At 40.6% G+C, this 24,681-nt stretch overlaps 1 protein-coding gene across 1 annotated transcript; it reads left to right on the forward strand.

The window, feature by feature from the left end:
• dhx36 (DEAH (Asp-Glu-Ala-His) box polypeptide 36) lies at positions 1-24,679 on the forward strand. Its single transcript, XM_061046780.1, has 26 exons — positions 1-592; positions 2,145-2,305; positions 2,443-2,556; positions 2,732-2,945; positions 3,520-3,558; positions 3,702-3,872; positions 4,016-4,095; positions 7,517-7,591; positions 8,925-9,091; positions 9,187-9,268; positions 9,403-9,543; positions 11,760-11,865; positions 15,308-15,395; positions 16,376-16,431; positions 16,541-16,605; positions 17,124-17,267; positions 17,659-17,776; positions 18,851-18,949; positions 19,534-19,707; positions 19,840-19,926; positions 20,018-20,101; positions 20,260-20,359; positions 20,482-20,572; positions 21,624-21,744; positions 23,973-24,125; positions 24,211-24,679. The coding sequence occupies exons 1-26, from the start codon at positions 293-295 to the stop codon at positions 24,445-24,447; spliced, it is 3,267 nt and encodes a 1,088-aa protein (XP_060902763.1). The 5' UTR covers positions 1-292; the 3' UTR covers positions 24,448-24,679.
• The last annotated feature ends 2 nt before the right edge of the window (positions 24,680-24,681 follow it).

Consider the following 24,681-nt stretch of genomic DNA (forward strand, 5'->3'; position numbering starts at 1 on the left):
AGAATGAAATGAAGCAAGAAAGCACAACAACTGCTGCATTTTGACAACAGCGTTCAGAAGCGGTCTAATATTTTAACTGTAAATGTCACTATGAAGAGATGAGCTGTCGGTGAATTCGTAGGTTTTTCTACATTTGCATCTTTCAGTCTCTGGTTCAGAAACCTATCTTGATTATGTTGTAGCTTAGCAACGTCAGAGGGAAGCTAAATATCGAGACAGCGGTCTTTTTGGTCGATTATCGGCTTTACTGAAAGGCTTTTACTTCTGTTTGGTGTTTTCATCTGACGGTGTTATGAGTTACGCGTATGGCGGTGGAGGTGGTGGTGGTGGTGGTGGTGGGAGAAGAGGCAGAAGAGGAGGTCGAGGGCACAGAGATGGAAGTAGAGAGAGGTGGGACAGAGGAGGTAGAGGAGGCTCAAGAGGACACAGTTCTGACTTTGACCCGGACCGAGGAGGTGGAGGAGGAGGAGGAGGTGGTGGTGGTGAAGGTGGACAACGGGACCGACCTCCTCCACACCTGAAAGGCCGAGAGATTGGTCTGTGGTACGCAAGATACGGAGCTGTGAGGAGGAAACAAGCTGACCGGAGATCGGTATGGATAATTCTATTCAGCTTGATATAGATGCTCTTTCATGTGGTGTTGAGCAGAGCAGGTTGTGACCCGGATGTCAGTTCAAAACAGACATAACAAAGTGTTAATGAACTGTCAACCTGCTCTAACATACATCTACCCTCTCTGCCTTAAACTGCAAATGATATGCACTCTGAAGCAAATGAATAGAATAATAGAATGTCTTTATTGTCATTATTGTACAACGAAATTATTTGACTTCACCTTGAAGTGCACACACAAACAAGCATCCACAGCTAAAAACAACAAAAGAAGAAATAAAAAAAAAGGAACTCTCATTCAGGTAATATGGGCAATGTATGGTAGGAGTTATTTACAGGTAGTAGCATAACAGAATATAAATAGATATTGCAGAAATATAAATAAATATTGCACAGTATGAGATGTAAAATATTGCAGAAATATAAAATACGATAAATATTGCACAGTATGAAATGTAAAATATTGCAGAAATATAAAATAAATATTGCACAGTATGAAATGTAAAATATTGCAGACATATAAAATATTGCAGAAATATAAAATAAATATTGCACAGTATGAAATGTAAAATATTGCAGAAATATAAAATAAATATTGCACAGTATGAAATGTAAAATTATTGCAGAAATATAAAATACGATAAATATTGCACAGTATGAAATGTAAAATATTGCAGAAATATAAAATAAATATTGCACAGTATGAAATGTAACATATTGCAGAAATATAAAATATTGCAGAAATATAAAATATTGCAGAAATCTAAAATAAATATTGCACAGTATGAGATGTAAAATATTGCAGAAATATAAAATACATATTGCACAGTATGAAATGTAAAATTATTGCAGAAATATAAAATAAGATAAATATTGCACATGCAAATGCTGATTCAAATTAAAATGTACAATAGCAACATTCCTGGACATGTTTGAACGCCTATCTGTGGAAGAATTACTGCTGATATTGTTTGTGGTTAGCCATTGGGATCAGGCCACATCTTGTCTCTTAATGTACACAGAATGAACCCCTTAGGATTGTCAAGTTACCAGATTGTTAACCTTGATATGATTTTATAAAGCATTTAAACGATGTTTGTTACCACGTCTACAGCAGTAAAAGTCCTGGGCAACCAGTTTTTGGTTATTTCTTGTTTTTTCAATTACCAAGAAATGCAGGCAAACTCTGCACACTGTCTTAATTCCATTCACAGTCATGTTAGCAACTTTTCTATACCAAAGTATAGACAGTGCCCTCTCTCGTTTGCTCACAACAGCTTTTTGTTAAAATATGTCAAGATTTGAGGTTTTTTAAACTTAAACTTAAAATAACGACGATCTTATTGTTTTAAAACACGTGGTATTGTGAAGTAATGAAGTAATGTAAACTTTTACAATCTTAGAAGACTTTGGCTTATACCATAGTAAAATTAAGTTTTTTTTAAGAGAGTACCTGGAAACATTGCTTCAAAAAAGTTATGATGTCACAATTGGTTGGGGCTCAATTTAACCGTTGACGTGTCTGTGTGCAGCGGGCGGTGGTCCAGATGGATGAGGCCAGAGAGCAGCACATTACCAAGCTGCTAAACTCCGTCCAGAATGATCAGCACGGTCCAAGGAAAGACGGCAGCGGTGCAAGAGCCTCTTCTTCTAGCAACTGGCAGACTACTCCCAGCAGTAGTAGTGGTCATTGGTAAAAACAGCTTGTCTAGCTTGCAGCAAAGAAATCTGCGTAGGAACATGAAGCTTGCAGAGCCAGTTACTTTTCCATCTGAGACTGCAGTCACAAGACTGACTCTAATTAATATGTACCCCTCATTGTGTTTGCAGTTACTTTGATGGGGACAATCCTGAAGAGGATAAAGTTAAGGTTGAGATCAAATCTGAATCAGAGGAAGAAGAAATTGATCAAGGCCAGAAGACAACTAATCCCAAATCACGACGGTAACTTTTCAAGCTTTTTAGATACAGGCTGCGGAAGACGGAACTTGCTCGTAATATATAGATTCATAGTTGATGTTACTCTGACCCAAAAAGGCCACCGACATTAGCTGATGTTTATCTATACTGTGGATATTTATAACCTTTTAATGTGTTTTTTTTTTTTTTTTTTTTTTAGTTACTTCTCGAATGCAGCCACAAAAGATGAACCTCCAGAAAACTGGGATGAGGAAGAGCAGTTGCAGCTGGAGGAGGAGAGAGAGAAACGGAGAAGTCAAGATAAGGATCTGGAGTTCTTATTTCATGACATCGTCAGAGACAATGCATTAGACAACTCCCTTAAGGAAGATATGCAGAACAAAACATCAGATCCAAAGTACAGAGAATTTCTGGTGAGTGTGATGATGAGCGTCAAGTTTTCTATGAAAGCTTCTTGGCCTGATGTGTTCAAATGACACGAAAAAAACACTGACGCAGGGCAAACAAGCTGTGTCTCAAAATAAATCAAACATGCCTTTCCTTTTGCAGATGTTATTGCTATGTTAGCTGCTCTCAGATTTGTAGGTCATAAGATGTTCATGTTTACACTTTTAAAAAGTCTAATACAGGACTCTAACACAGAGTTAGGCTGGGTGATGTGGTCAATTAGTATCTTTATAGTTACAGGAACAATATCACAATATTCATCTGTTGTACAAAATATTGTTTTAAAATGCATTTAAACAGCAGATTAATCCCAGAATCACTATTCAGTGATGTCATGTTATCCCACTGAGTGAATGTTGACGAGTAAGAGGGTTAAAGACAAATGACAACACAGAATCAGTGAAATTGTAAAGAAAATAAAACAATATTTTGTAGAAATTGTATCCCTTATAAAGTCATAAAGACAAAACTAACAAATTGAATCTGATCTTTGTGTCATTTGTTTTATTAACCATCTTTTGGTTCCTTTTTTGTCTTCAGAAATTTAGGGAGAAACTTCCATCCTATGGGAAAAAAAAGGTATGTTTTTGGTCTAATACGGGCGACTCCTTATCATTGATTACAATCGTTTTTTCAAATTTGAAACCATATCATCCTCTATCAGCAGTATTTCCTCATCTGATGATCTTCCTCTCACCTGTTTCTATCTTTTCCACCCTCAGGAGCTGGTGGAGCTGATCAGAGCGAACCGTGTTCTGGTTGTGAGTGGAGAAACAGGATGTGGAAAGACGACTCAGGTCACCCAATTCATCCTTGACGACTATATAAACAGAGGCATGGGCTCGATGTGTCGTGTGGTCTGTACACAGCCTCGACGCATCAGTGCCATCTCGGTTTGTGCCTCTTTATTTATTCCAGTCATGCATTATGGTTATGCATTGCATTTTTCATTTCAGTCATGTCAGTTTGATTTCTATTTGTTCCACAGTACTTATCGTGTACCTGAATGTCCCTGTATATTTGTGCTTCCTTTCAGGTGGCAGAGCGTGTCTCAGCAGAGAGGGCAGAGAGTATCGGCAATGGAAACTCTTGTGGATACCAAATCCGTCTTCAGAGGTAATGAAGTCTCTTCATTCTGTTAAAGTGGCAGTAAGCAACATGAAAATGTGTGAAGCCCCTCCCAAACACTTTTGTCCAAGCAGAATGTCTGATCTGATCAGCTAATTATGTTAGACTCTGTAATGAAATTAAAATGTATGTCGGTGTTCTGGCTTCATCCGGTTCAACTGAAGGAGGCTGATGGACGCTGTCAACTAGTATTTACAGTGTATAATTCAGACTGGACAAAAAAATGTCTAAATACAGAGAGGGAGTGTGCTCGCGGACACAGGTTATTCACACTTTGATTTAGAGGAACATTTCAATGTTGGTGGTGTCATGCAATGATCAAAATTCTACTGAAATGATGTTGCCCTCTGTAGCTTCAATTTTTACTTCTTTAATATTATTTCATTAGAGCCCGACCGATTAATCAGCTAGCCAATAATATCGGCCGATATTAGCATATCCAGAGATCTGTATCGACTAATTTTATCGATATTATTAGATTTTTATTAAGACTTTGCCTAGCCTTGTTACCAACCTCCACTTGCTGGAGTAAATGACCATAAACCAGAAAATAAATACATATTTTTTATTAACTAAAGCCCTTATTCTTATCCTCTTTAGCTGATGACTGTACCAGCCTATTTCCACCTTAAGACTGTGAGAATGAGATTTCAGAGTTAATGAGTCAGCGCTGTGTTTACAGTCAGTCACACATCCGTTGCTGAATCAGAGTGCTGCTGCTGAAAATCCTGAGGGAGACTTCTTGCAATGCATAAGTCGTAGTGATTCTACTGTTTGATCCTTTTTCAGGACGTAGGCCCATATTTATATTCTACTTACTTTGTTTATATCAATAGTGTTTTAAACATTGCCTTGTGTTTTTATGTGTGTTCTTAATAACGTTATGTCTTTCTTAAGCATTTTGAACTCCTTTTTTCTTAAAGTCCTGCTATCAGTATGAAATAAATAGAAACATAAAATAATGCACATCAATATCACTGTTGTTTTTGACTCTAATGTGGTCTTTTTGTGGATGAAGGCTGTGTTGGCTACTTTCCCCTGATTCTCTCTTGGTTAGATTGCTTTCACTCCCTCAGTCCTCACTGCTGTTTTTTTTACTGCTTATTTTAAATTGTCTGCTGTTGCTTTTGTGCACAGCTGTGTCCATGTTGGAGAAAATAACAGAGCCAAGAGTCTCTGCTGGTCAGACTGAAGATGAAGATGATTCAGTTGTAGTTATAGTCTGAATTACTGTTCTCAGGCTACTCCTGATAAAATGAGTGGAATAATTACAAACACTATCAGCCTTTGAAGTTCCTCAGGAGCCTTGAAAACAAGCAGTTCTTTCACTATGATTTGGTATCCTTTAGAGTTTCCTCTTAGTGTCATACTAGCAGAGAGCAATGCTTTTTCATAGTCTTTCAGAAAACAGCAGACATTCCTATAAATGTGTTCTCTTTCTGTTTATCCAGTGGTATGTCGGCCTGTTCCAAGTTACAAGACTTTTCGTAACCTCAAGCCCTTTTTTACTCATGAACTCCTGACATGTTCTGTGCAGTTTTAGGGTATACAGGCCCTGATGTTTTTCCACATTTTCTTTGTTTCTTTCCTCAACATTTATGAGGAAGTTTCCTGCAAGATGAACACAAGAGTAGAACATTGGAAAATAACATGTATACTGACAATTGCATTACAAGCAGACAAGAGTGTAAACCAGGAAAACTCAACGTGAGCAATGTCACCACTAACTTACTCGCGGTAAATGCTGGGACTATTACCTGACATCTAGCGCACATTTTACTCGGTGGCTGGTAGGAATAGTCCTGCATAACACATGCAGCCCACCAGGTCAGTAATGGGACATTTTCAGGAGTGCAGTGCATGTGTGAAAGGGGGCTACATTTTCTTCTTAGAGAGTTTATAAATGGGTTTGCTGAATTGCGACAGATACGCAAGGATGAATGGAAAATATAGAAAAACCTTCTTTTTTTGTAGGGCAGACGGGATAGGATAGGGATAAGGATGTTAGGATTAATGGGATTAATAAACTGAGTGTGAGCACTTGGTAATAAATTAACAAAGATGGTGAGAAGGGCACTTGGACAGAGGAAGAAGAAAGTTCAAACCTACACAATAAAGCATTCAGATGAGTAGAGAGGAAAGTCATTTGTGTTACCAAGGGCGACTGATACAGGAGATGAGAAAGAAAACAGAGATATATCACTGACTGTAAAAGGAAGGAGACAAATAACACAGTGTTCGACTGTGAATGTAAGACCCTTTCCCAGAACGCTTATGTCTCTTTACTTCATGTTCTTTTTGAGGGAGAGGCCACTTAAAGAAGCTCGTATTGTTCAGAGCGGCATCTTCATCACTGATGGTGTCTCTCAGTGGGTATGGAGGCAAAAGCCGGCAAATTGTTCCTCAAGCTAATGCAACGTGTTGTTAATGCTGTTCAACCATCCTCTTGAAAATGAAAGGAGACGAGACTTTCTGAGTATGTGCAAGGTTGGAATACTTTGCAGGGAGCTGTTACTGGGCGACAGAAGCGCAGTCCTTACTGAAGTCAGCTGGTGATTGCTAAGTGTATTGATAATCATTATCAATCCTGTCTGCAGATAAGCATCATATTATAGAACAACTTCATAATTACAATAAGAGCTGAGGTGTGGAGCTTTATTGATATGCAGCAGGGCGGCCCCTCTGCAGTTAAATGGAGCCATCATGGCTGCAGCTCTCCCCCCATAATGTCTTCAGACTGATACTGCGTCATACTCAGTCTATGTGTTTATGTTTATGTTAGTTGTCACTGTACAGTGTTTTTATTTATTGTCTGTTTTTTACTGTTTTAAAAGTGTCTATGCTGATGTATCATTTCTATTAATCCGTGGTCTCTTCTATCATCAAGGTGTTATTAGTCTGATTTATAACTGTTGGACCTTTTTTCAAATTGATTCAAAATGAGAGTCATGCATTCTCATTGTAATAACAGAGGAGCTCAGCTTTGTATTGGAGAAGTTGTCCATGATATAAACCTTTCATCACTGACTATTGCTTATGTAAAAGCAAACTGTAAATAACTTTAAAACAAAACCCATTAAAACCGGTTTCATTACTTATTAAAAAGCAATCTCTGTATCTGCAACATTTTAAAGCAGCTACAGTCTGTGCTCAATGTCAACGCTGTGTAGAGGCTGAGTTTTGCTTCCACCAAATAATCATTGAGCAACAAGCTTTACGATCTAATAGAAAAAGTTTGTGTGAAATCCTGAAATTTACTGAGTTTGTATAAGCAGGAAAGATAGTGGAGTCACATGCACAATGATGGAATTAGAAAATCACCAAGAAACCATTTTTTATTTGAGGCTTCATTTCTATGACTTGGGAAATGTTAAATCTGTTTTCTTTTTTTTGTCCTCTTATTTCACAGACGGTTACCACGGCGACAAGGTTCAATCCTGTACTGTACAACAGGAATTATACTTCAGTGGCTTCGCTCAGACCCGTAAGTCCCCCACCTCGCTTCCTGAACATCACCACATCTCCCACCTATCATTTCTTCTTCTGTGCGTTTTTTTGATGTCTCTCCTCCGGCTGTAGAAACTGTCTTTCCTCTGTGTCTGCTCTGTACAATCCTCATTGATTTGTGGTTGACTCTGCTGTTTGTGGAAGAAGCATTAGTATGGGTCCCCATTCGCATAGGCAGAGATATGAAGACACACACACACACACACCCACACACACCGTCTGTTGACTCATCCCTGCACGCTCATCCCTGCATTCTGAGTATCTACAGAAAAACCACAGAGACTGAGTGAGGGTGCCAGCTTTACTTCTCGTCTTCCTCCAAGCCCTATTGAGAATTGGCGGCGACTCCACTGAGAGTCATTTTAGGACTACAGTGGTCTGACACAAATCCTCCGAGCTGACAGTCTGCATGGCCTGCAGCTATGTTTACATTGTCGCTATTTGTCTGCAGCCACCAAATTAGACGTGCATTAGCATTTTTAGTCGCACAGACACTTAAAACTAATCACTACTGACTAATGCGCCGCAGATAAGCTCTGAACACAGAGCATGAGAATTAAGTTGTGTTATAGGTTACACAAAAGAGAACTAGTGTGTGCACATCCAGACTGAATACATACAGGTGCAGGAAAATGTACTAACTGCAGATAAAAGGTCTGCACACTGTTCAGCTCCACATGGGCAATTTAATGTATGTATATGTCACACAAGTCATCAATTATGACTGAATGAACTTCAGGGAAACTTGAATCTTAATAAGAATTAAAGAACTTAAAAATCTTACAGGGCCTATAAACCTTTGAAAAAAAAAAAAAAGATGAAGACAAGTTTTTGCAAGATGTTTTAAAATGTGGCAAATCTCTTTAAGCAGAATGAGTTGTGGTCCTTCATTACCTGAACCTAAAGATGTTCAAATCAAATGCATTTTCATCTACACTTCATAGTTAAAACAAAAAATGTGAAGGAAAAAAAAGCAATTTTACAAATATGAATGAGACCATGATCTTCTTGGCAGATATATAACTACAATGAAAAATCAAAAAAAGACACGCACATCCTTAAGTGGGTGCTGGATCCAAAAACACGAAAAGGTAAAAAGAAACGAGATCCCCACAGCAAGGTTGAAAGGTTTTATTGATGAGTGATGTTTGGGGCCAACTTGCTCTTCCTCAGACTTGAGATTTATCGAATACAGCCAGAATTGATACAAACTGGTATGTGCTATTATCAGGCCAAGTGAGAAAATACAGCATTTGTTCTTAAATCAATCAGTGACTTATACCATCGCTCATTTGGTCTGTGTTTGACAGATTGCTGTCCAGTATCAGCCACCTCGTGTTGGACGAGATCCACGAGCGAAACCTGCAGTCTGACGTGTTGCTCGTCATCGTGAAGGAGCTACTCGGCCTCCGAGAAGATCTCAAAGTGATCCTCATGAGTGCCACGCTCAACGCAGAAAAGTTCTCTAGATATTTTGGTAGGCATCACCCACCGTATGTCCAATCATATTCTGCTCAGCATAAATCCTCCTTTTCATCTACCCCCTTTTCCCCCTGTGTTCATCACTTTCAGACAACTGCCCAATGATTCACATCCCCGGTTTGACGTTCCCAGTGGAAGAATTCCTGCTTGAGGACGTCGTGGAGATGACGAGGTAGAACACACATGCACAACGATGGTCATACTCTGAAATACAGGAACACACAAGTACAAAGATATATAAATGGAACCACTGCTTCCCTTTTGTTTGTATGGTGTAATAAATGAACTGGTTTCTATGTCTCCCAGGTATCGCCCCCAGTCTAAGGACCAACGCTCCTCATGGAAGAAACGCTTTTGGCAAGGGCGAAACTCCAGACCTGAAAAGGAAGAGAAGGAGGTTGAATACCAAGACAGCTGGCCTGCTTATGAACGCACACTGCACGGCAGGTGAGAGCAGCAGTTTGGTTTAAGTTGCCCGAACAGCTGCCAGGTTGATAAATGTGTTGTTTTGGATGGAAAAGGGAAGATTTGGCTTTGTGAAAAAGCGTGTGTATTTTGAAAAACGTGGCCCTTTCATAGGTTAGTTAAATCTGCATTCACACAAGCTCCCTGTTATAATTCCTCCTGTCTATAAAGAAGTTTCAGCTGTGTGAGTGAAGAGATCAATCAAGTGGGTGTTTTCCTCAGTTCAAGTTTTAATTGAAAAACTTTCTTTTTTTGTATCCTTTGAGAGAACTTCTTTTCTGACTTTTTTTTATAAATGGCTGAAAGAGTGGAAGCTATGTGCACTTCATACGTCAATTTGGACAGCTAGGCAGCAGCTTAGCAGCATCAGACAACTCTCTGATTTGAACCAGCCTCTGGAGTGCTATGCAAAGAATTTTCAAACTTAAAAAAAAAAGTTTTGGTTTGTTTTTGAATATTTCTCTTGCTATTTGCAGTGTGCTCTGTTCAAACGAGCTTCTGAGCTTTTTGTGCCTTTATTGTAGAGATAGGACAGTGGATAGAGTCGGGGGAGAGAGAGAGGTTGGGGAATAACATGCAGGAAAGGAGCCACAGGTCGGATTCAAACCCAAGCTGCCTGCTTGGAGGACTATAGCCTCTGTACATTTGATTATGGGGAGGAAAAAATATCCGATACTGATATATCTCAGCCGATATCTTTCTCTGACCTGTGTTCAAGCTGTATAGATAGATGGATAAAGATTTACATATTTATTGTGTTAATCCGTCATATGTAGTTATCAAACACAGAGGTTGACATTACGCTAAATTTGCCAGTGGCCCGGTTTTCAAAGATCACTGGCCCGACCGTTGTAACCGCTGGCCCAGGAACGTTACTTTTGATTCGAAGAATAACAGTCACCAATTTAGGCTACTCTTCAACCATTCTGATGCAAAAGTCAATTACAACTTTTATTTAATTAATTGAGTACTAATTATAAAAATATTGTGTATTTTTCTTATATTTATGTGCTCATGTTTATTCACCATGCTGGTAACTATAAGAGTCTACTTAATCTGATATTAATATGAGGCTGTGATAGAGCTGGAATCTCTCCTTCTTTCTTCTCTGTGAGAAACTCTTCATCCTTAGATCTTTACTTTAGGAGCTCTCTTAAGGGCTAAGATGCTTTGTGAATAGCTTTTATCTTTACCAGGATCTAGTCTTTAACTTTAAGGGGAAATTTAGCTGCAGCGTGTTCCAGCTCCTCCAGCTGTCTGTCACTGTGGCTGAAACTTTTCTCCCTTCTGTTTTCGTCATGCCCTGCTGTCCTGCGTGATTTTTTTCCTTTGAATGCTGATTTAAGATCGCGACGTTTATAAAAAATGACTGACAAAACACCGGTATGACACGAAAGTGCTGTGAAATTGAGAATGTGTTAGCTGAACGTGCAATCAGATGGCCCGGACTCTGTCAATCATTCGTCCGGGCCAGCGGGCCAGTTATAATGTCGAGCCCTGAAACACTAGTGGAAAAGATATCTAATGAAGACAGGATGGTCATTCAACTGGAAATGTACGTGCATCACCGCTTGACCCTCTGGAAAGTGATAATGCTTGTTGTAATCCATACAGCACACTCTGCTGGTAAAAGAGAACTGCTAGTGTAATACAATGATACCCAAATGAAATGCTATTTGACTGGTGAATAAATCTAGTAATGGCTAATATCGGCGGATATTATCGGCTGCCCGATGAATCGGTCGTGCTCTAATAGAAACCTGGCTGAAGTGCGTGCAACATGTAAAACTTCTTAAATATCTTCTTCTTTTTTTTCCCCATCGTTCAAAGCTACCTTGAGTCTCTCTGGTGAACACTGTTAGAATCATACGTCCTTTTATTAATAACAACACTGCACAGACTTTTACAAGCTGTTGTTCTGACGAGCTCATTAACAAACTGTTGGTCTCACTACCAACAAACACAAAGTCCATGTTTGAAAAGTTCCATGAATCTGTTCACTGCCTTACATTAGAGCCTGAAAATGAAAATAATACATTAAAGGGAAAAAAATGCAACGGAAACTATGAACTATGATATTGATTAAAATGATAAGAGAGGATGTTAAGATCACAACTGTTATTGAAATAGTCTGTAGAAGTTGTGTTGCCATGTTAAAGCGTTTATAATTTCTTGTCTCTGTGTTCCCTTTTTCACAGGTACTCTGATAGCACCATCAGCGCAGTGGAGTTGTTGGACGGCGATGATAAGATTGACTTGGGGCTGATCCTGGCACTGATTCGTCATATTGTGCTCAAAGATGAGGTGAGATCTATCCCTAACTAAGTGTCACATCTCCGCTGTCTTCAAATAGATTGTTAAAGCAGTAGATTTGTACTCAGATGTAAATTGTTTTCCAGAGAATCCGTAGTGTCACTAAAACTTTTCATCTGTAGTTTAAACGATGTGTTTGAAAACTTGAAAATCTCTCAGCGTTTTGATCAACGACAAGCCGACAGCAGTGTTCCCTGCTGAAATGGTTTCCGATTACATAATAGTCAACAGTTGACATAGATGTGGAAAGTGACCAGAAAAAAAGAGTGTAGGATAGTGCAGTGGTAGGTAGATGGCAGATGGAAGGAACAGGATGGCTCGCTAGCGAACTCTGAGCAACATTAGATCAGAGGAAATAACACTGATCCTGGCAGCAGCTCTGTGCTAATGAGTGATTGAACAGATGCTCTCCCGACGTACGTCCAATCCCTTTTTTCTCTATCCAGTTCTTGTTCAATTTCCTTCTTTTTGTTGTGTGTCGCTGTCATTTCAGGCCTGAATTCAGTCTTTTGGTAAACTTCTTTCTTTGTTTTGTGATGGTTTTAACCTTTTCAGTACTTCTACACAGACTCCCTCTTACCATTTGAGCTGTAAAAGCAGAGCAAATGATGGCAGATTTATGAATTTTTTTTTTCTTTTTCAGTAAATTAGTCACATTTTCCAGTGCCAACATGTGTGAAAACAGAAAGATAGAAAAGACTCTCACCACGAATTTCATTCAGTGCAGCATATTGTCACTATTCAAAAGAAAATAATGAGTATGAGTTCAGCCAAAGATCCGCCGTGTTCCAATCAAAGGAATTGAGACATCTGTTTCCCTTTTTTCTGTATTTAAAAAAAAAAAAAGAAAAAAAAAAGTTGGAACTAGTTCAACTTTCTGGTTAGTTTGCTGCTGTGTTTGTGAGAGCTGTGGATGAGAGAAGAGCAGAGGAAAGAGACAGGCCCAGAATAAGAAGTGACTTACGCAGACGGACAGAATAATTACTTCTTCCACCACGAAGCTGTATCTCTATTGGTCACGGCCACCCTGAGCCAGTCAACCAGCTGATTCGCCGTGGCGGTGTCAAACGGCCAAGAGGGAATTGGCTGATTCGGTGTGACGGCGCCGTGAACCGAGGATAGGAACCGTCTGCCAGGCTCTCGACTGTGATGATTGGTTTATTATGTTGCAGGGCTCTGTGATTAGACACCTAGGGGGGCGCGACATGCGGGCATTAATGAACACCTGCTGGTTGCAATTGTGTGTGTGTGTTTATGTGGGTGGTTTGTGTGATTAATAGTAGGCCAACACCACAGAGCTTACTGCACTTTCTTGATATCTAGTTGGGATTAATCAGAGCCTTTTCCAGCATGTGTGTGAGCATGTGTTTCTGTGAATCTCCCTCCTCCTTTCTCACACTCACACATAAACAGACATTGACAAGATACAGATTTACAGTCCCATGTGGATGCGGGCCATTGAAGGACTGGTAATAATGATTAGGCTTAATTAAAAGGCAGGAGTACTCAGAAGCCCGGGAGCTACTTTTCAACAATTATTCTCTTTATTCCGCTTGGGAAATGAATCGCTAACATTTTTATAGAGCTGCTAATTTTACACCAACGATGAGATGAGAATATTTTTAGTTTAAATGTAGTATTTGAAGACTTTTCTACATCAATCTTAATTTGATCTTTGCTTAGGTTTCCTAAGGTTATAGCTACTTAAGTATAGATAAATCTTTAGCTGATGTCCGTCTCTGTAAAAATATCTTTGCAGTATTTGCTTCTTTTCTCCATGCTGCACTCAGCTTCGTCATTAGCAGATGCTCTGAACCAGAACTGTGCATCCATTTCTCTGGTATCATAACTTCCTTTTGGTTTGTCACAGGGTTGTCAATTATTTCTCAGCACCTTTTTTAACTCTGAAGAGCAGCTGTCGATGTTGTTACTATCACCAGTACCTCCTGGCCTGCCCCTTCAGAGTTTCTTAACCACCTCAGCAACCTTTGCCAAAGATATCAGCGAGACTTCTCCCAGATATTCAAACTCTGCTTCCATATGAGAGGACATTTTGGTTGGATTCAGGGAATTTCTCAAGTGTTCTTTTTATTATATGTTATCCCCATTCTGAGTCAGCAGTTCTCCTTCCCTGCTGAAAACAGCCTGAGCCAAGCCATGCTTTCCCCTCCTGAGCTATCTCAGGGTTGACTGGCTACACCCCGTATTAGTATTCGTCTACAACCACTTGATCTGCCCGCAACCCTTCCAGACATTTTTTATCTGTCTGCAGCTTCCAGAGCCTGATGGATTCCTACTTGACTAAAAAGAAAGTTGTACTGCTATACACTGGTATAAGGTTGATAGAAAAATATATTAAACACATTTGTTTTTCTCAAAAGTAGCTATTAGAGGTGTTGAAGTAGGACTTGAAGCTGTTTATTGGCCCTTCTTGACGTTGTCTCCTCCTCTCTAGATCCTTGCTTGTGTTGTACTTGCTCTCTGATGTACGTCACTTTGGACAAAAGAGTCTGCTAAATGAATTGTAGAAATGTAGAATATTAGTATTGGTAAGAATTGCATATAATTAAGAAACCTGAGTTAGTGTAGGGACAAAATCATCCAACAAAAAAATATATATTTTAGTACCGTGCATTCCAAAAAAAGTATGGAATGCACATGTCATGGTCGATCTAATAATGTGGATGTCTGTTTTGTATGATGACTAGTTTTTTAAAAAAAAACCTGAAAGTATCTTCACCAGCTGTAAATGCCTTTTACACATTCTGTCTATTCATCGTATTATCCCCTATGTCCTCTTCTGCGTTGCTGCAATAACAGAGTTGATCCTTGTCCAGCAACAGACACAGCTTGATCTTACTTCATCAATAAGGAGAAAGTTTATGGTTGGGGGGAAATAACTAGTATACCTTTAGTGGACAGCTGTTTGCAGCTGCTGACAGACAACTGATTTACTCACACTGGACTTCTTCCAACTCTATCAATCACCGTCATCTGTTATCCTGCTGATGTGTTTTTCCAGATTTATTGGCATCTGTCCATATTTTATATGCAGTATATTAATATTTATTTGACTCATTAGTTCTTGTTTGTCTTTTTGCTGCTTTGAAAGAATCATGTCTATGCCTGTAATGATGAGAAGCAGAGGCACTCTTGTGGTGGTAAGCCTAGTTGTCATAATGATGATGTTGGCAGGCAGTGTCAGGTTCCCATTGTGTGGCTGATGGTGGAGGTTTGGAGCTCAGGACAAGCCGTCTCCATCTGCCTCCCATCAGCTCCTCTGAGGGCACGGGCACCCTGCTCACTTGGCTCAGTTGTAGCTGAGACTCTTCCAGTTAATGGCCCTTTCTTTCTGTTGGCAGTTTGTTCTTTTTTTTCTTTTTTTTTTCCCTACAGCCTGACTTATTGTTTGTCTCATGTGTTTGTCTGACAGGAAGGAGCAATCCTGGTCTTCCTGCCCGGCTGGGACAACATCAGCAGCCTCAATGACCTGCTCATGGCTGAGCAGATGTTCCGATCAGGTATACACATGAACAGACACAAAGAGAACATGTCAGCATGGAGGGGAATAGAACGGACTTGAAAGTTGATTTACCACAGAAAAAGATCATCAGTCACGCGTGCTATTTTCAGTCTTTATGGCCTTCCTGATTAAAAAGATAATGGTGATCCAATGTTTAATTTGAAATTAGATTTAGTGTATTTTAAAGGGCAACTTCACTCTTGTCTGCCATTTCTTAGACCTACAAATAAAGAAGTCAATCAAGAAATATTTTGCAGAAGAATTGATGATACAATAATCAAATAAGCTTATAGCCCTGATAGTGTGATGTGAATACTTACAAAGCCTCCACTGACACTATGAGAAAAGACGTTATGGTGAAGCAGACGACATGTTGTGTTAATTGGGTGAAACTTTAAGGAGCGATTTTCAGATTCAGGAGTTTTTGTGATGGGAAAAGAATAGTAGTAAATTTCAGATTAACCAACTAACCAAACTGTTTTTATTATTTTATTTGTGTAAAACCAGAATTATTATTCCTATAAGATTGTTTTTATGTCACATGAGTAGACCTTGATATCAAATGGATTTGAAAATAAAATGTTTTATTTTTATTTTGGCCTTATTAAATATTTTGTTCACATTTGATTGCATTTAATAGATTTTTTTTGCCAAAGTAAAATACATAATGGGGGTACATAAGTGTTGTAGCCAAGACCACACTGACCGAGTACAGAGTGTACCGAGACAAGACCAAGACAGGGTGAGACCGAGACAAGACCCAGTGAAAATGCTGTTGATTCCGAGACCGAGACCGAGACCAAGTCCTATTTGGAGTACTACAACACTAGGTTACATTATTGCATTTTTTATTATTTTCCAGGATATTAAAGGTTTGAATGTTAGACCTAGTTAGGCAGCCTCACAAATGAGGTGTTATCTCACGTTAGCTAACAGTGCTTTGTTTGACTTCTTCTTTTGTGTCCTCTTGTGTTGCAGACCGGTTTGTTATCATCCCCCTGCACTCCCTCATGCCAACCGTTAATCAGACGCAGGTCAGCATTCTCCTGTTTCCCTCTTTGTCCGTCTCTGAAGACTGTTCTCTTTATTTCATCTTCAATATCGGACATGTCCAATCTCATCTTTCTCTCTCACACTTCTTAGGTGTTCAAAAAGCCTCCTCCAGGAGTTCGAAAGATTGTTATTGCTACCAATATAGCTGAGACCAGGTATGTGTGTGTGTGTGTGTGTTTGTGTGTGTGTTCGAGTATTTTTGGGATTTCCAGCTATTGATCAAAAACACTTTGAAATGTATTCTTGGCTTTAACTTTTTACTGAGTTTGGGGGAGGAAAAATTATGAATCTTTGTCTTTGTGTGTATGTGTGCGTGTGCGTGTACAATTGTGTAGCATGAATACGTCATACTGGCTTGGATAGAGCTCTCTGAGGCTCTTGACAGGCAATTTGTAAAAGCATTCACAAAGTTTCTCGCACACTCTCACCCACAAACCGAGCAAATGAAGAAGCTGCCTGCACTCCCGTCACATCACTCCACTAAATATAGACTCTCAATTTGAAGAGCTAAATGTTATTTTTACTTCTAAATGATTGTGTGTGTGTGTGAGAGAGAGAGAGAGAGTGAGAGAGAGAGTCTTAACTCGGCATTCTTAGCCGACTGCTTTGAAGACTTTTTTTTCTTTCTGATATGCTTTTTACACCAGTCTTTTTTTTTTTGTCTCTGTCACAGCATCACCATCGATGACGTTGTCTATGTGATAGATGGTGGTAAGATTAAGGAGACCAACTTTGACACCAACAACAACATCAGCACCATGACAGCAGAGTGGGTTAGCCTCGCCAATGCCAAACAGAGGAAAGGACGTGCGGGCAGGTGTGTTTGTGTTTGTTTGTCTGTACACAGGGCTGAGTGTGGATATTTTAGAATTAGAGTGTATTTTATCGCCCCAGGGTGTGCAATACTTATCTTAGAGGATGATTTTTTTCCCCATTCTTTTTGTCATCTCAACTCTCTATCAGTCTCCCCTATTGGCACCCTCCTTCCTGCTTTCCCATTTGAAAATCAGAAGCATAGACACTTCCAAGTTGTTCCCTGTCATTGACTCGAGATGTCTCTTCTAGCTGGCTCTGACTTCAAAGTGGAAGTCCAATTAGCATGGACTGCTAACTGAGTTCAGTTCTAAACCATTGATTTTTAAATCAAGCTCTTTTCACAGAACTAATAAAACCCCTTTTTTTTTTCTCTCATCCGTGCACATGTCCAGAGTGCGTCCAGGGAAGTGCTATCATCTGTACAACGGTCTCAGGGCCAGCCTGCTGGATGCCTATCAATTACCTGAAATTATGAGGACGCCACTGGAGGAGCTCTGTCTGCAGATCAAGGTTGTGTTTGTGTAGAAAAAGAAGCAGAGAGACAGCTAGAGAGAGAGAGAGAGAGATAGTTGTATGCTTGGGAGTTGAGATGAGGACATGATTGCTGTGAATGAGGTTTGTGAGTGCAGGGGAGGGGAACAGTGCTGCAGTTTTTTGATTTTTCTATTTGGTTTGGGTTGAGTGTCAGCCTCTCTACTGCCTAATGAGAGCGAGCGATGGACGTTGGGAGCTGACTCATGTCCCCTTGCTCTCTGGCTCCTTCTCCTTTTTTCTTTTTTTTTTTTTTACTAACAGTATAATCGCTCCTCTTCTGGGTCTCGTTCTCTCACATGAATACTGGCTTTCTTCTTAAGTAGCTTTTTTTTTCTCTCCTTTTCTTTTCTCTTTTAAAAATCCTTATTTTCCACTCAGACATATTTCAATCTGTGCTAATGGAACATTAGGTCAAAGTTCACTCAGATGTAGTGTTTGCAATGATTGTTCTCGCCAGTCTATTTATTGGATATGCATTTGAGAGTGTGCCTTCCGCAAGTCGGAGCGCGTGCTGGTGTGTGTGCGTGTGCGTATGCCTGTGCGTGTGTGTGTGTAATGTGGTGTTTGAAGCTGGTAGGTGAGAGGCGGACTAATGCACCAGCCTGTCCTTAAAGTGAGAGAAACACTGACGACATGCTAACCCCTGGGCAGACACTCTAATGCACAAACACTCCCAACACCACGCTCTCAGTCAGGCAGACTCTTTGGTGTGTTACAGGCAGATATTTGGTGCATTTAGAAATCTCTTCTTGATGTGAAAATGAAAACACATTTAGAGACCCCGGATGTTCACAGTTACACCTTTATCACCACATTAAATCAGTGTAAAGCCCTGCACTTAATAGAAGCATGTTTACGGTATGTCTATACCTCTACATCGTAAACAGCAGTATGTGTAGAGGTAAACAATCAGAAAATATGCAGAAAGCTTAGTCCTGTACACTACTGCTTCAGCTATGTATTGTCTGCCAGCCACAAAAGAGGGGAATGAAATGTTCTAATAATCACCTGCTGATGAATGTGTGATGTCATATGATGTGTACTCCCTAGATATTAAAGCTGGGGTCCATAGCTCAGTTCTTGGCAAAAGCCCTGGACCCTCCCACTGAGCAGGCGGTATCCCTAGCCATCAAAAGCCTCTTAGACCTGGTGAGTAACGGTAAAGATGGTTGAAGCGTTAACTGAAGGGTGTCAATTCAGGAATGATTTTTTTAAAGGACATCTGACATTTATTTTCTTCTAATCCGGTCCAAATATATTCATAAAGCACGTTCAAAAGCAGCATCATTTGTGCTGTGCAATCATGCATAAAAACTGTTTTCAGAAACATGTCTATTTTTCAGAATGTATATGACAAACAGTAACTTTAAGAAGGAGAAACTTTCTCTTTTTAATTGTGGTCTCAAGGTCTCCAGTCTGGGAGGATTTTCTTCACCTCTGCCAGTTTTAATGGTGCTTTCTTTAAACTTTCTCTGCAGGGTTGAAAATACCCAAACAGTGCGCCTGCAGAGAATTTAGTATTCATAAGAAGAAGATTGAAAATCTTCAATATTTCATGCTAAGAGCAAAGCCAACCTGAAATGTTTTTTTTTTCTCAAGAATATTGCCTCTTATCGTGTTAGCAGTGCGAATCAGTTTTTTTCCTTAGCGGTTTTCTTGTGACTTTTACAGAATGTAATCTCTTTATGTGTCAGTATTCTGAATTTAACCTCCCCTTCTCCGTGGTTTGTTAGAACGCCCTGGACAACGAAGAGAATCTGACACCTCTGGGTTTCCACCTGGCCCGTCTACCTGTGGAGCCTCACATCGGCAAACTCATCCTGTTTGGAGCCCTGCTGGGCTGCCTCGACCCCGTGCTCACCATCGCTGCTTCACTCAGCTTCAAAGACCCCTTCTTCATCCCACTGGTAGGACACACAGTTTACAGAACATGAAAGCGTACGTGTGCATTGAAACACAGGCACAATTGAACATAATGCTTTATTTCTTTGCAAAGTCAGTCTTAAAGAAATGTTCTGTGATGCATCTGTCGGTCTCAGGGTAAAGAAAAGATGGCCGACATGAGGAGAAAGGTCCTTTCCAAGAACTCCAAGAGTGACCACCTCACTATACTCAACGCCTTCCAGGTAAAACAGGCCAGCATCTGTCACATTAACGTCATCTCTTTCTGCTTCATGAGTTTATCCTTTAATAATGTATTATCCGTCGATCGGTCAGGGCTGGGAGGAAGCCAAACGGCGTGGTGCCAGGTATGAGAGGGAGTACTGCTGGGACAACTTCCTGTCTGCCAATACACTCCAGGTGAGCCGGGCTGATTATGACAGTGCTGAGCTCCACACTGGAGGCTTTGTCAACAAGATCAGGGGGTCGCTCCACGGTTACTTTTTCAGTTGTACTTCTGTGTGTGTAGATATGGAAATGTAGCCTTTCAATCAATAAATGATCCTTTTATTATCCAGATGCTGAACAACATGAAGGGTCAGTTTGCTGAGCATCTAATGCATACAGGCTTCGTCAGCAGCAAGGATCCCAGAGACCCTAAATCCAATGTCAACTCGGGTAACTGAGGAGCTTTTCATATTTGGATTCAGCTTTTTAATTTCTTAAAAAGGATTTTGAAGCAGTTTTAAAATGTGTTTCTTTCTCTTTTCTATCTCTCTCTCTCTCTCTCACTTCCTCAGATAATGAAAAGTTAATCAAGGCGGTGATTGTTGCTGGACTATACCCAAAGGTGGCCATGATCAAACCCTCCCACAGCAGAAAGAGGCCAGGGTGAGTCTGCAGATTCAAAGAGGGGGATGAACATAGAGATAGAAAAGGGCTGCACAGCACTAACTAGAGAATGAATCGCACGATCGGAATGATCAGGCTGAAGACCCTGAAAAATGGCCTTACGCTGAAATATCTCTCAAGACTGCTTTCTGTAAGAGTTCTGTAAGGTTGCTATGACGATAACCCGAGGCTGTGCATTGGCCATGTTAGTAAAATAGTGAAATACGGCTGAAGATCAATGCAGTCTTCATAAAAGTGCCCTCAGGCAGCTGTCATTGGCACCTTTGTGAGAAATCCAGACACATTCAGCAGAGTGACAGACCGACACGCTCAAACTACTGCTGTCACTTTTTCTCTGTCTGCCTCTGTCTCAGTGACAGCGTTTAGACCCAGATGTACAGCAAAGTTTCTGGCACATTTCCCCTGCATGTGATCCCCAACAGTGGTGTCGCTTAGCCAGTTGTAGTTTTCTCACGTGTGTAGCACAGCTCTGCAGTATTCAGGTCATTCATTGCTTGATCAGGCACTTTTTGTTTGCTTTGGGGCAAAACCCGACATCTTTATGGTACATTCAGCCTTTTTCCCCACAGACAAAACCTCTGGTTCTGACATGCTTTCACACAGAGGTTTGGTACACAGTGTTACTTTCAGGTTTTAGCTGATTTGCACACTGCGCCAAAATAACTCTTCCACACCCTCTGCCTATAATATAAACAAGGGAAACGCTTTTAAAGGAATGTTGCTAAAATCTCTCTCTTTATATAATTTCTAAAAACAAATGGGATTGTCGGGATGAAGGAGTTTCATTGCACATCAACAAAAATCGTCCTCTGAAAAAGTGAATTAAAGTCTTTTCTGCAGCACACTGTGTGTTAGTCCATCTGACACCTACCCTGCTGCAACAGTTTCAACATTAAAATAACCAAAAAGAAAGAATCATTCTTGATGCTGATGGTCTCAACTCATCACAGAAGCTTACATATTATTAACGTGATTTTTTGACAGTGTTCCTCCCACTTACAGCCACACTCTGATGTGTTGTCTCTCTCAGGGTTAAGGTGTACACCCAGGCTGATGGAAAGGTGTGCATCCACCCCAAATCTGTCAATGCTGAAGAGACCGAGTTCAACTATAAGTGGCTCATCTACCACCTGAAGATGAGAACAAGCAGTGTGAGTAGGGGAGGGGACTAACAAACCTTTCATTTTTGTATTTCACCACCACCATTATGTGTAAGACAGAATATCAATACAGCAATACATCATCATCCTGACTTGTGTGATACAATGATTAAATTGCTTGTGTCCAATATTGACATTTTAATTATGAAATAAAAACAGCGCCCCTGTAAGGATTTCTCCGCCAGTTAGACTCACCGCATCCCGACTTCATGACTCCTCCAGTGGGGTTTCTAACATGAGTGAGGGTAATGTGAACAGAAGTTAACAGCAGAATAAAGAAGAGGAATAAGACTGCAGGAGAATGTTGAAAAGCAGTGAACGAGGTTAAGAGATGAAGCATGATAGGAATGAAACTGACACCGAATGACATTAAGTAAGTACATTAATCTTGCACTTTACCTCTTAGGGGAATTTCATATTCTTCATTAATCAGATGTGTTGATGTATCAATAAATGCCTGTCTGGCAATTATGATTGCTTTATCATTAGAATGGGGGCTTTGTATCTTGTCGCATCGTTTTGTATCATGAGTGACCCTCCGATTCTCTTGATGTAAAAAAAAAAAAAGTGTGTTTTTTCAGTGGAGTGCTGGTTTTTGTCTCGTTTTGATTTTGGCGTGTAAGTGCAAAGGAGGACCGCCGGTTAAAGGTTGAGAGCGGTGCTGCAGGAGCTTTGCACTAAATGAATATTTGATTAAAAGGCTGCCTTTCAACTCTCAAAGGCTCTTGTGCTTCAAAGCTTCCAAACACAATGTAAGAGATGGTCGTGGAGGTGGGTTGGAAGGGAGGGTCAATGCGGCTACCTGACTGCCCCCCCCCCACCCTCTCACCACCACCCCCTCTCTTCCATCTTTGTTGTTTCTGTTAGGTTTCTGTTTGTGAACGCTCTGCAGCAGGAGAAAAAAAAAACCTTTCATGTCCTCACTGATTGCCTCGTGTAACTCAAGTCTCTTACTTTGTTGCGTTCAACATAATGAAAAAAAAAAAATGCCTTTCAGGATGTCATCATCATTATTTCCACCATGAGTTTTTTTTTTGTTCCCCCAGTAGTATGTAAGAGGTTTTTCATGTGCTCAAGGCTCTGCATGTGTGTGTATTATAATAGAAGAAAATGTTCAGAGTGGGAGATGGTCAAGGTCATTTGTTTTCTGAAATAGAGCAGGAAGTACAGGATAGAGGTTGTATAAATTTTAAAAGAATTGAATGCGAGGGATGATGTCAGACTTTATCTCCACTGACGCACTCGCCCCTGATGGTCTGTTACATTACACACATGCAGATGTCCCTGCTCTCTCCTTGCGTTAAATTATCCCCCCCCTCCCCCCGTTGTCTTCTACACATCTTTACCTTCATCTCTCTGACACTCATTTCTCACACTGTCCGACTCTCTGCTGGGACTGAGGCCTCTGTTGCTTTTGACCTCAAAGCCAGGCGGTTTTTGTGAGTGTATGCATGCATACAGATTAGTGCATTACATTCCATCTGCATATCTTCTATGTGCTCTCTGAAACGCTCGGCATTTTATAGTATTTTTAGAAGGAGTTTCACTCACCGTTATTCGGTCGAAACTTTGCTGTCTTTCTATTTGCATTTAAATCAAATCACTTGACATAAGCAGCCGTCGGCTAGTTTAACACAACGGAAAGTTGATGAAAAGTAGTGTAACACATTTACGAGACACACAGACGTGGCATGATCAATCAATCAAACTTTATTTGTATAGCACTTTTCATACAACAAATGTATCCCGAAGTGCTTTACATCAACATAAATCAAACAGCAACAACATGACTCCCTCCCCCACCCCTATCCCACAATCCAAAAACTAAGGTAAAAATAACTAGATAAGAACAGGTACTGAGGAAACGCTATCATTTATCCTAAATGAGGAAACACAGGAGGTTCAGAATGTAATAAAACTAGATGAAATGAGATTCAGTTAAAAGCGATACTAGAAAGGTCTTGAGTTTGCTTTTAAAAATGTTTACATTGTGTTCTGCATGATGACATTTCTCTTAACACCGGAGGCACTGAAACGCATTCCCAACCTCGCTCAGCCTCTCCAGCACTAATGGGACACCTCCAGCCCACACCACAGAGTAGCTGTCGGTGCACGGTGTGTCATAATGATGCTGCTCCCTGTCACTGTGTGTTTCGTTTGTTAAACTAATGTCATGGTGTGTTTGCGCCGTCTCTCTCCCCCCCCCCCCATGTCCTCAGATCTTCCTGTACGATTGCACCGAGGTGTCCCCGTTCTCCCTCCTGTTCTTCGGAGGAAACATCACGATCCAGACAGAGGAGGACCAGGAGACCATCGCGGTGGACAAGTGGATCGTCTTCAGATCGCCAGCGCGCATCGCTCACCTCGTCAAAGTAAGCGTAGGGCGCTCTCTGCGGTCGGCTCAGTCAGGATGCTACCAGTGTTCTCGGTCTCTGATTCCTGTCTGTTTTCCTACAGAGTTTAAAGAGAGAGCTGGATTCACTGCTAGAGGAGAAGATCCGTAGCCCTGCTCCTGTGGACTGGCAGAACCGTCAGTCCAAAGACTGCGCTGTCATCACAGCCATCATAGACCTCATCACCACGCAGGAGAAGCCGTCAGGCAGCGCTCAGGGCTACGACAGACCGTGGGCGTCTGCCCCCAGAGGACATCACACTTACTTTAATGACAAAGATGATGAAGATGACGACGATTAATAGATATGACCGGCTCAGAGCCTCGGAAAAGACTGAAGGCCAAACCCAAGATTAAAGCGTTCTGGATACTGCACTTAAACCACTCCCAATGTAATTTTTTATTTTTCCTATCTGGTCAGATCATGTAAGGACCAATCCACGTTTGAAAACACCCAGTAGCTGCTTTCTTTCTTTTTTGTTTAAGCAATGTCACTTACTGGACTGCATGATAAATAAAGGATGTTCCGTCAGAGC

The sequence above is a fragment of the Labrus mixtus genome, chromosome 9 (assembly GCF_963584025.1).
Source record: "Labrus mixtus chromosome 9, fLabMix1.1, whole genome shotgun sequence".
NCBI classification, from domain to species: Eukaryota; Metazoa; Chordata; class Actinopteri; order Labriformes; family Labridae; genus Labrus; species Labrus mixtus.

Coding starts and splice junctions, on each gene's coding strand:
- dhx36 (XM_061046780.1), top strand. CDS start 293: ATGAGTTACGCGTATGGCGGTGGAGGTGGTGGTGGTGGTGGTGGTGGG. Junction 16,606..17,123: donor ACCAATATAGCTGAGACCAG/GTATGTGTGTGT, acceptor TCTCTGTCACAG/CATCACCATCGATGACGTTG. Junction 19,927..20,017: donor CTATACTCAACGCCTTCCAG/GTAAAACAGGCC, acceptor TCGATCGGTCAG/GGCTGGGAGGAAGCCAAACG.